Source organism: Myotis brandtii, unplaced genomic scaffold, assembly GCF_000412655.1.
Source record: "Myotis brandtii unplaced genomic scaffold, ASM41265v1 scaffold1444, whole genome shotgun sequence".
Taxonomy (NCBI): Eukaryota; Metazoa; Chordata; class Mammalia; order Chiroptera; family Vespertilionidae; genus Myotis; species Myotis brandtii.
Genome location: NW_005355179.1, coordinates 120,691 through 133,373, shown reverse-complemented (window position 1 = coordinate 133,373; position 12,683 = coordinate 120,691). Strand labels below are relative to the sequence as shown.

General features: G+C 50.1%; 1 protein-coding gene across 1 annotated transcript in view; it reads right to left on the bottom strand.

The window, feature by feature from the left end:
- LOC102252268 (leukocyte immunoglobulin-like receptor subfamily A member 6) overlaps positions 1 to 3,180 on the bottom strand; it is a 22,582-nt gene extending 19,402 nt beyond the window's left edge. The window contains exons 1-5 of the mRNA XM_014535535.1: positions 3,120 to 3,180; positions 2,966 to 3,001; positions 2,493 to 2,780; positions 2,049 to 2,351; positions 985 to 1,287 (exon numbers count right to left, since the gene is read on the bottom strand). Of these exons, the coding sequence (XP_014391021.1) occupies positions 985 to 1,287; positions 2,049 to 2,351; positions 2,493 to 2,780; positions 2,966 to 3,001; positions 3,120 to 3,153 (964 nt within the window). The 5' untranslated portion in view covers positions 3,154 to 3,180. The remainder of the gene's footprint in view (positions 1 to 984; positions 1,288 to 2,048; positions 2,352 to 2,492; positions 2,781 to 2,965; positions 3,002 to 3,119) is intronic.
- Positions 3,181 to 12,683: the final 9,503 nt, after the last annotated feature.

The window sequence follows — 12,683 nt, the reverse complement described above, 5'->3', positions numbered from 1 at the left end:
GGACCCTTGTCCTGCCTGTCCCTCCCTGTAGTGTCACTGTCGCTGAGACAGAGGAGACAGGCCCCGTAACATCACGTCCTGGGGGCTTCCCTGTGAGGCCCCCTCTCCCAGGAGGTCAAAGTCAGGACCCACAGGAAATCTAAGCTCTGGACAAGGATTCTCTCCTTTACACCGGGAGACATTGAGGCCCAGACAGGGGAAGGGGTGTCCAAGTCAGCAAATTCAGAGGCACCTGAACCCCCGCATGGCTCAGCCCCTGTCCCTCATGGAGGCACCGACCACCTCCCACAGAGCCCCTCTCTTACCCCTCTGGGGGCCTGACTCCATCGGGGGAAGCCGCGGATCCTCAGAGTCTCCTGGGGATCAGAATGTGGGGTGAGGGGTGGGGGCTGCCTTCTCCCCACTTGAGCCTAGCTCCTCTGCCCTTAGCTGGGCCCCCACATCTCCCTCTGCAGTGGCCATCCCACCTGTCACCTGCCAGCCTCAGAGCCTAGGAGCCTGGGTTTTCCCAGCATCTCTCCCTGACTCCCAGCCCCCCTGGAACACAAGCCTGTCCTTAAGTGTCTGGGGAGCATTAGATCCTCTGAGAGACTCAGAACCGCCCTGGGGTGGTCTGTCTCCCTCTGAGCAGAGGGAACCCCGTGGTTCATCAGCTGTGGACATGGGCCCTGTGGGTGGGGGCTGGGGTCCAGGTGTCCTAGGAAGGAGGCCAGAGCAGGTGAGAAGCAGGACTGACTCTGGAGGCTCCACCTCACTCAGATCCTCCTGCATCTGCCCTGTGGCCCTTCAGACCTTCCCACTGCCCACCTGGCACCTTCCTAACCCAGGTGAGGGGAAGGGCTGAAAGGGGGAGGAGGATCTCTGAGGGGAAGATCTCCTCTGGGTGACCATCCCTACAGCCCCTCCCTCCCTTTCAGGCCATGATTGTTCTGGGGACAGGACCCTGAGCTCACAGCTCAGCAGACAGGGTCAGGGGCTCCTCACCTGAGACCAGGAGTTCCAGGGGCTCACTGGGGAGTGACAGCAGGAAGGGGGAGGAGCTGTGTGAGCTGTAGCACCTGTAGGTGCCCCCGTGGGCTGAGGTCACAGGACTCATGGAGAACTCTGCCTGGGACTGCTGAGCTCCGTGCTTTAATCTCAGACGCAGGGGGGAATCGGCTGCCCCCTCCTTGGACAGAAGGAACGTGTCCCTCGGGCTCTGTGACTGACACAGCAGGGTCACGTTCTCTCCTGAGGCCACCCTGGGACCTGGCTGCACCGAGAGGGAGGGTCTGTCCGGCAGGTGTCCTAGAGAGAGGGAGGGAGGGTGAGGGCTGCTGCCCACCTTGTTCTGACCTGAGAGTCACCAGGCCTCTCTCTGAGGACCCTCCTCTTTGTCTGTCTCTGTTTCTCTGAGTATCCCGCTCTCCCCTCTAACCCCATATCTCTCTCTGTCTCTCTCCCTCCCTGGGGCCTGCACTGTCATACTGGCCTCACCACCTGAGACCCCAACAGGGCCTGTGCAGAGTCAGGGTCCCTGACTGAACCCACTGGCTCCTCTCCTGCCACCAGGATGTCCAGGGGGTCACTGGGGGCCGACCACTCAGAGGAGAGGTTGTATCCATCGTAGCATCTGTACCGGCCCCCGTGGGAGCTGCTCACAGTGTCCAGGAGGAAGTGGCCTGAGAGAGCCCAGCCTGGGGCTGCAGGACAAGGCTCTGGGGGAGGTCCCGTCCCCCCTCCTTGTGCAGAGCGAATCTGTCATAGCCGACATCAGAGCGACACTGGAGGGAAAGGTTCTGTCCAGAGGCCACAATGGGGCCCTGCTGGCTCAGGAGGGAGGGCTTCCCAGACTCACCTGGGGAGACCAGAAGTGGATTACTGGGCCTCATCCTCCCACAAACCCCTTCTCCTGGCCTGGCCCACAGGTCTCACTGTCTCTCTCTATTTCTCTGGCCCAGGAGCCCCTGTGCTCCCCTCACCCTTTCACATGGGGCTCCCCTCGCAGCAAAAATGCCAATAACCTGGTTGGCACCTCAATCCATGGATGGGACAATAATGGGACTCACCTGAGACCAGGAGCTCCAGGGCATCACTGGGGTGTGAGCACACCTGGGGGCGGTTCCTGTAACAGCCATAGCATCTGTACCTCCACCTGTGTGTGGGGGTCACAGGGCCCAGAGGGAACAGGGCCTGGAACTGCCCACTGGGCTGTGGCTGTGAGTCCAGGGTCCAGGAGAGCCTGTGATCTCCTTCCTTAGTCAGAAGGAACCTGCCAAATCCCTGCCTTGAGCCACACTGGAGGGTCACGTTTCCTCCTGAGGGCACGACAGGGCTGGGCAGCACTGAGAGGCTGGGTTTGCTGTAGGCTCCTAGGAGAGGAGGAGGCAGCGTGTTGGGCTCACACCTCCCTTATGTACCCCAGGGCTGGGCTGTGAGAGGGAGAGACCCTGAGAGCAGACCCCCTTCCTGAGGGCAGAGCCTGAGGCTGGGACCCCTGAGTGTCCTCTCACCTGTCGTCACCACCAACTCCAGGGGGTCACTGTACTCTGACAAGCCAGTGGGACTGCGATAGTAACAGCGATATCTCCCTGCCTGTAGATTTGTCATGTGTGTGGTGAAGAACTTGGCCTTGTCCCCAGTCTCCAGCGGCTTCTGTCTGTCCCAGGGCACTGGGCTTCCCTCTTTATACAGATGGTACTCCTGGGCCTCCAGGGTCCCCTGACACCAGATGGTTACGGGGCTCCACTGGGGGATCATAGAGCCTGGCTCAGCCCAGATGATGGGTTTGGGGAGGGGCCCTTGAAGGAAACCAGTATCAGGGTAGCAAGATATTCCCACCTCCAGTTCCCAGCTCTCATCCCACATCCCTCCCAGGCATCTCCCATCTGTCAGCCCAGAAGAATTGTTTTTCTTCAGCTTCCCATGGGGTGGCCTCTAGTCCCCATTGAGGATTGAGGCCTGGGACACCTGGGGACAGACTCACCTGCCTGCAGTGGGGTCCAGAGGCCCACACTCAGCCCTGGAAGAGAGTCCCTGTGAGAGATTTGCCCTGAACCCTGAGAAGCACCCTCCTCCCCATGAGCCTCCTGAGTCCTGGGTCCTGACAGACCAGGGCTCCCCTCCCCCTCCCATCTCACCGAGGCAGAGCAGGGCCCTGAGGGTGGCGGTCATGGCGTCTCTCTCTCTGGTTGCTGCTGTGCAAATGGAGGAAGCCACTGTGTCCTCAGAACAGACAGACACACAGGGTGTGTCCCCCGGGAGGATGGTCTACCTCATCATGGGGCTGTCACGTCAGCAGCCCCAGGAAAGGGAACAGCCCTCCCTCCCCCACCCTGGGTGGGGAGGGCCTGGCCCTCATTTCCTCAGGGCTGAGGCCTGGGCGGGCAGCAGGCTTCTGCAGACATTTCTGACCCTGTCTCAGGCCCCATTTCATCCATAAGCTTCTGCCTCACTGGCCTGAACTCCTCTTTGACCCAAGCATCCACCCTTATTCTTGAGGATTTGCCCATGTGCCTGGCCCAGGAACACCACTGAACCACACAGATTCCAACTCTGAGCTTGCAAACCTCAGATTAGCCAAATAGTGCAAAACTGCATCACCATCTCCAAAAATGAGAGAGGAAGAGAGAGAGAGAGAGAGAGAGAGAGAGAGAGAGAGAGAGAGAATTAGTGTCCTGTTTCTGCTATAACAAATACCCATATGCTTAATGGGTTAAAGCAACAGTGATTAATCATCTTTCCATTCAGGAGTCAGAATGGGATTCCTTGTCTTTCAAGCTTCACAGGCTGCCCATATTGTGCCCATTCATTCTCAGGGCCAGCAGTTACATCACTGTCCACGGCTCTCCTCATCACATCTCTTCGGCTCTGTCCTCCTGCCTCCCTCATTCAATCCCCAGGATTTTCTGATGACATGGAGCCCACCTGGATTACCCAGGGCCATCTCCCATCTCAACATCCTTAACTCCATCACACCTGCAAAGTCCATAGTGCCATGGGAGGTGACATAGGCAGGGGTGTTGAGGAGTAGGAGGTGCATATCTTTAGAAGGTCCTTGCTCTGCCTGCCTCGTGCCGTTGGGGACTTCTTGAGCCACATAAACCACTTCTGTCTGGGGATGGGGTGCTATTGATCATGCTCCTTTCAAGGTGTGCTCAGGTATCACGTCCCATTCCATGATGGGCATCTCATGCCTCATGGTGACTTGGCTAAGACGACCTCTGGTAGAGCCCAGTAACAACGCCAACATTGTTTCACAGAGGAGGATAGTCCTCCACAGAAATGCATAGTGTGACTCCAAAATAGTAAATGTCTGTGCTTTATTATTGATTGATTGATTTTTTTTTAATCCTCGCGTAAGGATATTTTTCCATTGGCTTTTTTTAAGGGAGAGTGTAAGAGAGAGGGAAAGACAGAGAGAAACACTGATGTGAGAGAAGCACATCGATTGGTTGCCTCCTGCATGAGCCCCGACCAGGACCCAGGCCAGGGAGGAGCCTGTAACCAAGGTAGGTACCCTTGACCAGCATTGAATCCGGGTCCCTTTGGTCCCCAGGCCAACGCTCTATCCACTGTGCAAAACTGGCTAGGGCCAAATGTCTGTGTTTTCATTTATCTGTAGTCCCCCCAAGACTCTGTATAATGACCTCATCTGCCATAATTTCCAAACACAATTGGATCTCCTGGGTCACACAGCCCAGGCAGCCTGGACCAGTTGCAAAGATGTCTCTTGTTCGGGGCCACACCCAAAACCAGCATCCTCTCAAGACATTCATACGTGGGTGGAGGTGACATGCCCAAGGAGGAATATGTTGTCTCCAACTTCCAACAAAGGTCCACCAGGAATTGGGTTTGCTCCTCGTTCACAAGAGGGTCCTATGGAGCTGACTCCTCACCATGGATGGGCTATCTCACCACGCCCCGGGGAACTGGACTCCTAGGAATTTCACCCAGACAGCAAGGCCGGAGATGTGGGCAGATCCCTTTCCCACACTCTGGAATGCATCGGTCTTACAATGCCTAGAGGGGTTGCTAACTTCCTGTTTCTGCAGGTCCAATCCACGTGGTACATAATGACCTGTGGGGTGTCCTGCCCAATGGAGGGGTGATCCTGGTCCCTACAGCCTAGGTTAGGGCTCTGGAGACTTCCTCTCTCCTACGGGAGGGCAGTTGAGTATGTTGTTGGCCCTGACACGCAGAAGCAGACTGACCTTGTAGCCGTTAGAAATAGATCTAGAGAGAGTCCGTTTTCACGAGATGAAGAGCTGGACACCAGGAGATGTCCGGGTTTGGAGGGGGGTGGTGTTTTTTTCCAGTAATGAAGATTCCGTTGAGGCAGAAATTAAAATCACCACCTGGTACACAGGAAACCACTGCGATTCTTCAAGGTGCATTTGTCCTCGGCAGAAGCCAACCAGGGAAGTCGCAACCAGGGGATGTGGATGGAATCCTGGTCCCTGTGTCTTCCAAGTCCTTGGTGGTGGCACAAATCTGTGCAGTCCTACCAGGTGGGAAGGGCAGTTCCAGTGCCGTCCACCACACCCCCGGTCTTTCCTCCGTTGTATCTCATACTCCACAGCTCGGGTATTGCAGATGTCCGTACCATTGGGGAATTCCAGAACTAGGGAAATAGCTACAGGGCAGGTTCGAAGACCCAGGCAATCTGCATTCATCGCCTCACCTCTTTAAGCCTCCACTCTGACTGGCAGGAGCCAGTGGTTTGGAGATACCCAGGATTAATTGAGTATTTAACAGAATGGCTAGGTCAACAACCAATAGAAAAGAATCTGCAGGAAATTACAGGAATTACAGGTTACTATTTTACCAGTAAAAAGGGTGATAATGCCCAGCCAGCGTGGCTCAGTGATTGAGTGTCTTACCTATGAACCAGGAGGTCATGGTTTGATTCTGGGGCAGGGCACAAGCCCTTGTTGTGGGCTCGGCCCCACCAGGGGCGTGTGGGAGGCAGCTGATCAATGATTTTCTCTCATCATTGATGTTTCTCTCTCTCCCTCTCCTTCTCTGAGATATATATATATATATATATTGAAAGGTGAGGACATTGTTTTTAAATGATGGGAGACTCAATGACCAGGAAATGAAAAGCACACACGCAGAGAATGGTGACCCCCGCCGTCCATTCTCAAGTTCCAAAGTACTTTCCAGAACGTGAATGTGCATGAGGCCCAGCTCATAAATCTTTCTCTTTCCTGGAGAAACAAGCTCTTGGAAAGAAGTCCGAATCTCCTGTTATCCCACTAAGAAATTCCTGCTCGGTGACTTCCCATTCCACGGCAGGTGTCAGATTTGAATCTGCCTCTCTTGGCGAATGTCCACTCCCATCTCACCTTGACCCTCGCCCAGATAATGACCTCATCTGCCATAATTTCCAAACACAATTGGATCTCCTGGGTCACACAGCCCAGGCAGCCTGGACCAGTTGCAAAGATGTCTCTTGTTCGGGGCCACACCCAAAACCAGCATCCTCTCAAGACATTCATACGTGGGTGGAGGTGACATGCCCAAGGAGGAATATGTTGTCTCCAACTTCCAACAAAGGTCCACCAGGAATTGGGTTTGCTCCTCGTTCACAAGAGGGTCCTATGGAGCTGACTCCTCACCATGGATGGGCTATCTCACCACGCCCCGGGGAACTGGACTCCTAGGAATTTCACCCAGACAGCAAGGCCGGAGATGTGGGCAGATCCCTTTCCCACACTCTGGAATGCATCGGTCTTACAATGCCTAGAGGGGTTGCTAACTTCCTGTTTCTGCAGGTCCAATCCACGTGGTACATAATGACCTGTGGGGTGTCCTGCCCAATGGAGGGGTGATCCTGGTCCCTACAGCCTAGGTTAGGGCTCTGGAGAGTTCCTCTCTCCTACGGGAGGGCAGTTGAGTATGTTGTTGGCCCTGACACGCAGAAGCAGACTGACCTTGTAGCCGTTAGAAATAGATCTAGAGAGGGTCCGTTTTCACGAGATGAAGAGCTGGACACCAGGAGATGTCCGGGTTTGGAGGGGGGTGGTGTTTTTTTCCAGTAATGAAGATTCCGTTGAGGCAGAAATTAAAATCACCACCTGGTACACAGGAAACCACTGCGATTCTTCAAGGTGCATTTGTCCTCGGCAGAAGCCAACCAGGGAAGTCGCAACCAGGGGATGTGGATGGAATCCTGGTCCCTGTGTCTTCCAAGTCCTTGGTGGTGGCACAAATCTGTGCAGTCCTACCAGGTGGGAAGGGCAGTTCCAGTGCCGTCCACCACACCCCCGGTCTTTCCTCCGTTGTATCTCATACTCCACAGCTCGGGTATTGCAGATGTCCGTACCATTGGGGAATTCCAGAACTAGGGAAATAGCTACAGGGCAGGTTCGAAGACCCAGGCAATCTGCATTCATCGCCTCACCTCTTTAAGCCTCCACTCTGACTGGCAGGAGCCAGTGGTTTGGAGATACCCAGGATTAATTGAGTATTTAACAGAATGGCTAGGTCAACAACCAATAGAAAAGAATCTGCAGGAAATTACAGGAATTACAGGTTACTATTTTACCAGTAAAAAGGGTGATAATGCCCAGCCAGCGTGGCTCAGTGATTGAGTGTCTTACCTATGAACCAGGAGGTCATGGTTTGATTCTGGGGCAGGGCACAAGCCCTTGTTGTGGGCTCGGCCCCACCAGGGGCGTGTGGGAGGCAGCTGATCAATGATTTTCTCTCATCATTGATGTTTCTCTCTCTCCCTCTCCTTCTCTGAGATATATATATATATATATATTGAAAGGTGAGGACATTGTTTTTAAATGATGGGAGACTCAATGACCAGGAAATGAAAAGCACACACGCAGAGAATGGTGACCCCCGCCGTCCATTCTCAAGTTCCAAAGTACTTTCCAGAACGTGAATGTGCATGAGGCCCAGCTCATAAATCTTTCTCTTTCCTGGAGAAACAAGCTCTTGGAAAGAAGTCCGAATCTCCTGTTATCCCACTAAGAAATTCCTGCTCGGTGACTTCCCATTCCACGGCAGGTGTCAGATTTGAATCTGCCTCTCTTGGCGAATGTCCACTCCCATCTCACCTTGACCCTCGCCCAGACACTCCCGGGGCCCCATAAGAGCTTCCTGTCCTGTGGATCCCAGCATCATCTTCTCACCTGGTGTTCAGGACCTTCAAGGAAGGGACTACCTTTGCATTTCAAACCAAGTTTATACTACCTACACGTCCGATGTCTCTCCCCTGCCTAAATAAAGGACTGTCCCTGGTTGGGGAAGGAGTGTGCTTCACAATTTGTTGTCGTGATCTTGTAGGCAAAAGAAGTTAAGCAAATAACATGCCCCATGGAATTGTAAGCCACATCTTCTCCTTGTGGAATCATCAGCCCTTCTCGCACTGTGCTCCAGCTCATAAAATTGAACAGATGAACATTCGCATAGCCAATAAATCCATTAAGTGATTAACAGTCGCTTAATTGATCACCAGTGCTTAACGTAAGAATATTCACTAATGGATAATAGATTGGTAACGCACCAATGAGAAGACTAATGAAGGTGACGTAGTGCCAATAGTCAACCGCTGGTTATGGATCACTTTGTTACCAAGCCTTAATTGCAAAATACTTGTGAACAAATAATAAATCAATAACACACCAATGCAAAGACCAATTAGGGAGGATTTTGAAGTGAAATCCGAGGCTTTTTCTAAAACTATGAAGTGATAATAATAAAATAGGACTCAACTTTTCCTCCCCACAGAATAAGGCAGATCAGGGGGTGAGTTTCAGAATTACAGGGATTTTCCTGGCCCGCCCACACTGTGCAGAGGGATGACAGGACAGAGCCTGGAAGGCAACGCTTATGAAGAGGATGTTGTGGGTAGGCATCCATCGCCCCCAGCCCATGTTTCAACACTGACCTTTCAAAAGGAAGCAAACCAGCTATTTCGCCACAGGCCAATCTCTGTGATGGTCCCAAATAAGATGCATGACTTCTCCTTTTTCAGAAAACAAGTTCTGCCTTTTGTAAACCCCCAGTTCTGTATTCTAGGCACTTCTCCTAACACACCATGGAGTGACCACTGGGTGTAGAGCAGGACATGGCCTTGGTCTCTGCCCAAGGCATTATGTCTCCCCACACTACAGGGGCTGTGTGCATCTCCAAATCCTCCCAGGTTGCACTTGGATTAATGAAGCTTAGGTAAAGCAAGGGGCCTCTTCTTACAGCCACTGGTTACAGAAGAGTTGTTGAGTGGAGATGACTGGGGGCTGATGGACAGGGGTGGGAGTTCTGGTGAGAAAAAAGCTACGATAGAAACGAAAGAGATTTGTCCAATGGCAATTCATGCTCAGATTCAGATTATGCATTTTGGGGTGGAATACCACTCAAGAAACATTGTCCTTAGTCTTCATTTTTCTTTAATTTTTTTTGAATACTATTCTTTCATTTATTAGCTACATCTTTTTGTTTTATTTATTTATTTATTTTTAATTTTTAAGGGTATATCATGGCCCTTTTTTTCAATTGAAGTTGACATTCAATATTATTTTATGTTAGTTTCAGGTGTTCCTCATAGTGGGGGGGGGCATTTATATAATCTACAAAATGATCCCTCCAACAAGTCTAGTACCCACCTTAACCATCCATAGTTATCACAATGTCATTGACTATATTCCCTATGCTGTACTTTGCACCCCTGTGACTGTTTCGTAACGACCAATTTGTACTTCTTAAATCCCTTCACCTTTTTCACACAGTTCCCCAATCCCTCCTCCCCTTCGGCAACCTTCAGGTTGTCCTCTGTATCTATGAGTTTGTTTCTGTTTTGTTTGTTCATTTATTCCTTACAATGTTCCTTTCTGTAGTTGTTGACATTCAAGGTGAGGTTGGAACTCATTTGTGTGTATGAAACCTGTTGGTTACTATAAATTAATTGTACATCAATTACTTAGTTGATGTTTTTTGCTGTTGGGTGACTTTGATCATTGAGTCTCTAATGGCTTTTGAGTCAACTTCCCTTTTAGTGCCTCTGCTCTCACTTACGGACACATTCCTCCTCGCCCACAGCCTGTGTTTGCTCAGTTCCCCAAGATATGCACATTCAAATTCTCCCTGGTATTCAAGGCCTTCAAAGAAATGCCTCATCCTGCCTCTCCCTCCCTATTTTCCATGCAATACCCCCATCAGAGGAGAACAGCTACCATACATGTGAGGGCAGGTTCTTGCATTGCCAAAAATTCACTAAAAAAATGGCCACAGTCTATTCTAAGTCTGATAATAATCCCCACCTTTTTTCTTGGCAACAGATCTGGTTTCCTAATTCATGGAGAGCAATGAAAGCTTTGTGAAAATGCAGTAATTGTAAAAATATGTCTGATTTAGAGAAATTATAATACTACACAATAATAATCCAAAAGTACAAATCAATAAGAATAAACTCTTCCTCCAGGGCAGAATTTCCAGAAGTTACTATGAGAGTTTATGAAACAAAATGGCATGTTAGGTTAGGTGGTGCTTGGTTATGACCCTTTATTTGCCTTGGGCCTCCAGAAAATTCTCACATGTTTCCTACCACATCATAGCTTGCTCTGTCCACTCCAGGCCACAGGTACCTGAACTCTCTGCTCTCCCTGAGTCTATGCAGAAGGTCCAGACAGGTAACCAATGCTCAATTCTTGTTCTGTCTCACTCACTCGGCCAACTCAGATGGCCCAGATGTGGTCTCTATCATTAGTGTTAACTACGATGATCATTAACTCTTTTTTTAAAAAAAAATTTACTGAATTTATTGGAATTTGTTTCAATGGGCATTGCCTGGAATGATCTGGAACTGTGGTCTGCTGTAGATGGTGATTAATCATGGTTCAGTTGTGTTATCCTAATTTCAGACTGAAGCAAAAGATGGGAGAGAAAGAGAAAGCAGGGATTAAACCAAATGTAAAGATTGAACCATTTCACTCTGTGCCTATTTTACCTTGTGGCTATTTAATTAGGTTTATTACCACCATATCCACTCTGCCTTCAGTCACTCAGGAAATATGATGTGGGAGGAAGCATGTGAAACCACCAGAGGATAGCTGTAGTATTTACCAAGCCAGATAAGAGAAAACATGTATCCTAAAGTCAAAATGCCTCCACCCCTACACGAGTGACAGGAAAGGAATATTGTTGTTTGTCTTTCTAAGGTAGGAGCTAGAATCCCTCAAGATGTGGCTCCTACTCCAAGAGAGGAGAGGGAGGATCAAGATCGATGATATGGGACCTTGACAGGATGTTGGAAGCCAAGAGCATTTTCTCTCTTTTGTCACTTCTCTTTTCTTCTTCTCCTCCTCCCCCTTCTTCCTCTCATCATCCTCCCCCTTCTTCCTCAACGCCTCCTCCTCCTCTTCTTCCTCCTCCTTTTTCTTCTACTTCTTCTTTAACTTCATTTCCCCCCTCTCCTCTCTCACTCCCACCCCTTTCAGACATACACACAGATAATTTATCTCCATAGTGGATATGCTTCTTTCTCCTTCCCTCAGCAGGAGGAGACTCATCAATGCCTCCCTCTACATCCCCACTTGCTTTCTCATATCATAATCTCATATGATATGAGAAATAGAACCCATTTGAAAGCCTCAAGAATTTCCTGAGATCTTTACATCAGGGTAGAGTTCACTTGGATTCAGAGAATAGTTCCCATTTTAAGGATTTAAGGTGCATATATCCCAATTTCCAGCATGGCCTCAAAGGAGGTGGGAGCAGCTGTAATTGGCTTTGCTCCAGGCACACCCTCCAGTCTCTCCATCTCTTTACATGACCACCTTTCCCATGGCTTTGGACTCTGGACAGGATTCTGGAACTTAGCAGCATTTCAAGTCACAAGTAGTTGGCTGAGAAGAACCCACCATCTTAGAAACATCAAGGTATCCCTTTTGCTCACGTCTCAATTTGAGGCAGTGAGCAGAGCTCTTCTCCCTTGATTAGGGAGTTTTTCGCTTGAACCTGGCCCATCACCTGCATATGGGATTGTCTGAGCCTCTCAGTGCATCTCCAAGACCCTTCTTTTCATCCTCCCCAGCTAACTCCACTCTCTCCACTCTCCAATCTCATTACTCAACTTTATCCCGCACACTGAAGCCCAACTAAAATGTATGAAGTTTTCCACAATTGACATTTTTGCATCAATCTGAATCTTTGCATATACTGCTTCCCACCAGGTCTGTATTCTTCATCTACTGGGAAAATTCTGCACCTTTGTCTATGTGTTATAGTAGTCTTTTCAATATTTGCAAAACCTAAATATTCCTCTTTTATTTCGAATTTTTAAAAAGAGTTACTGAGACAAATGCCAGATGATTTCATTTATATGAGGAATCTTTTAAAAAACCCACACAAAATAAACAAACAAGTAGAACAGAAACAGACGCATAGATACAGAGAACGTTTTGATGGTTGCCTGATGGAAGGGAGCTTATGGGTAGAAAAAGTGAAGAGCCCTGGCTGGTGTGTTTCAGTGGATGGAACATCATCCTGGGCACCAGAGGGTCTGGAGTTCATTTCCAAGTCAGGTGCACATACCTGGGTTGCAGGTTCGATTCCCTGCACGATTGGGGCATTTTCAGGAGGCAACCGATCAATGTGTCTCTCTCATCTAAATGTTACTCTCTCTCTCTCTCTCTCTCTCTCTCTCTCTCTCTCTCTCTCTCCTCCTCCTCCCCCTCCCCCTCCCCCCT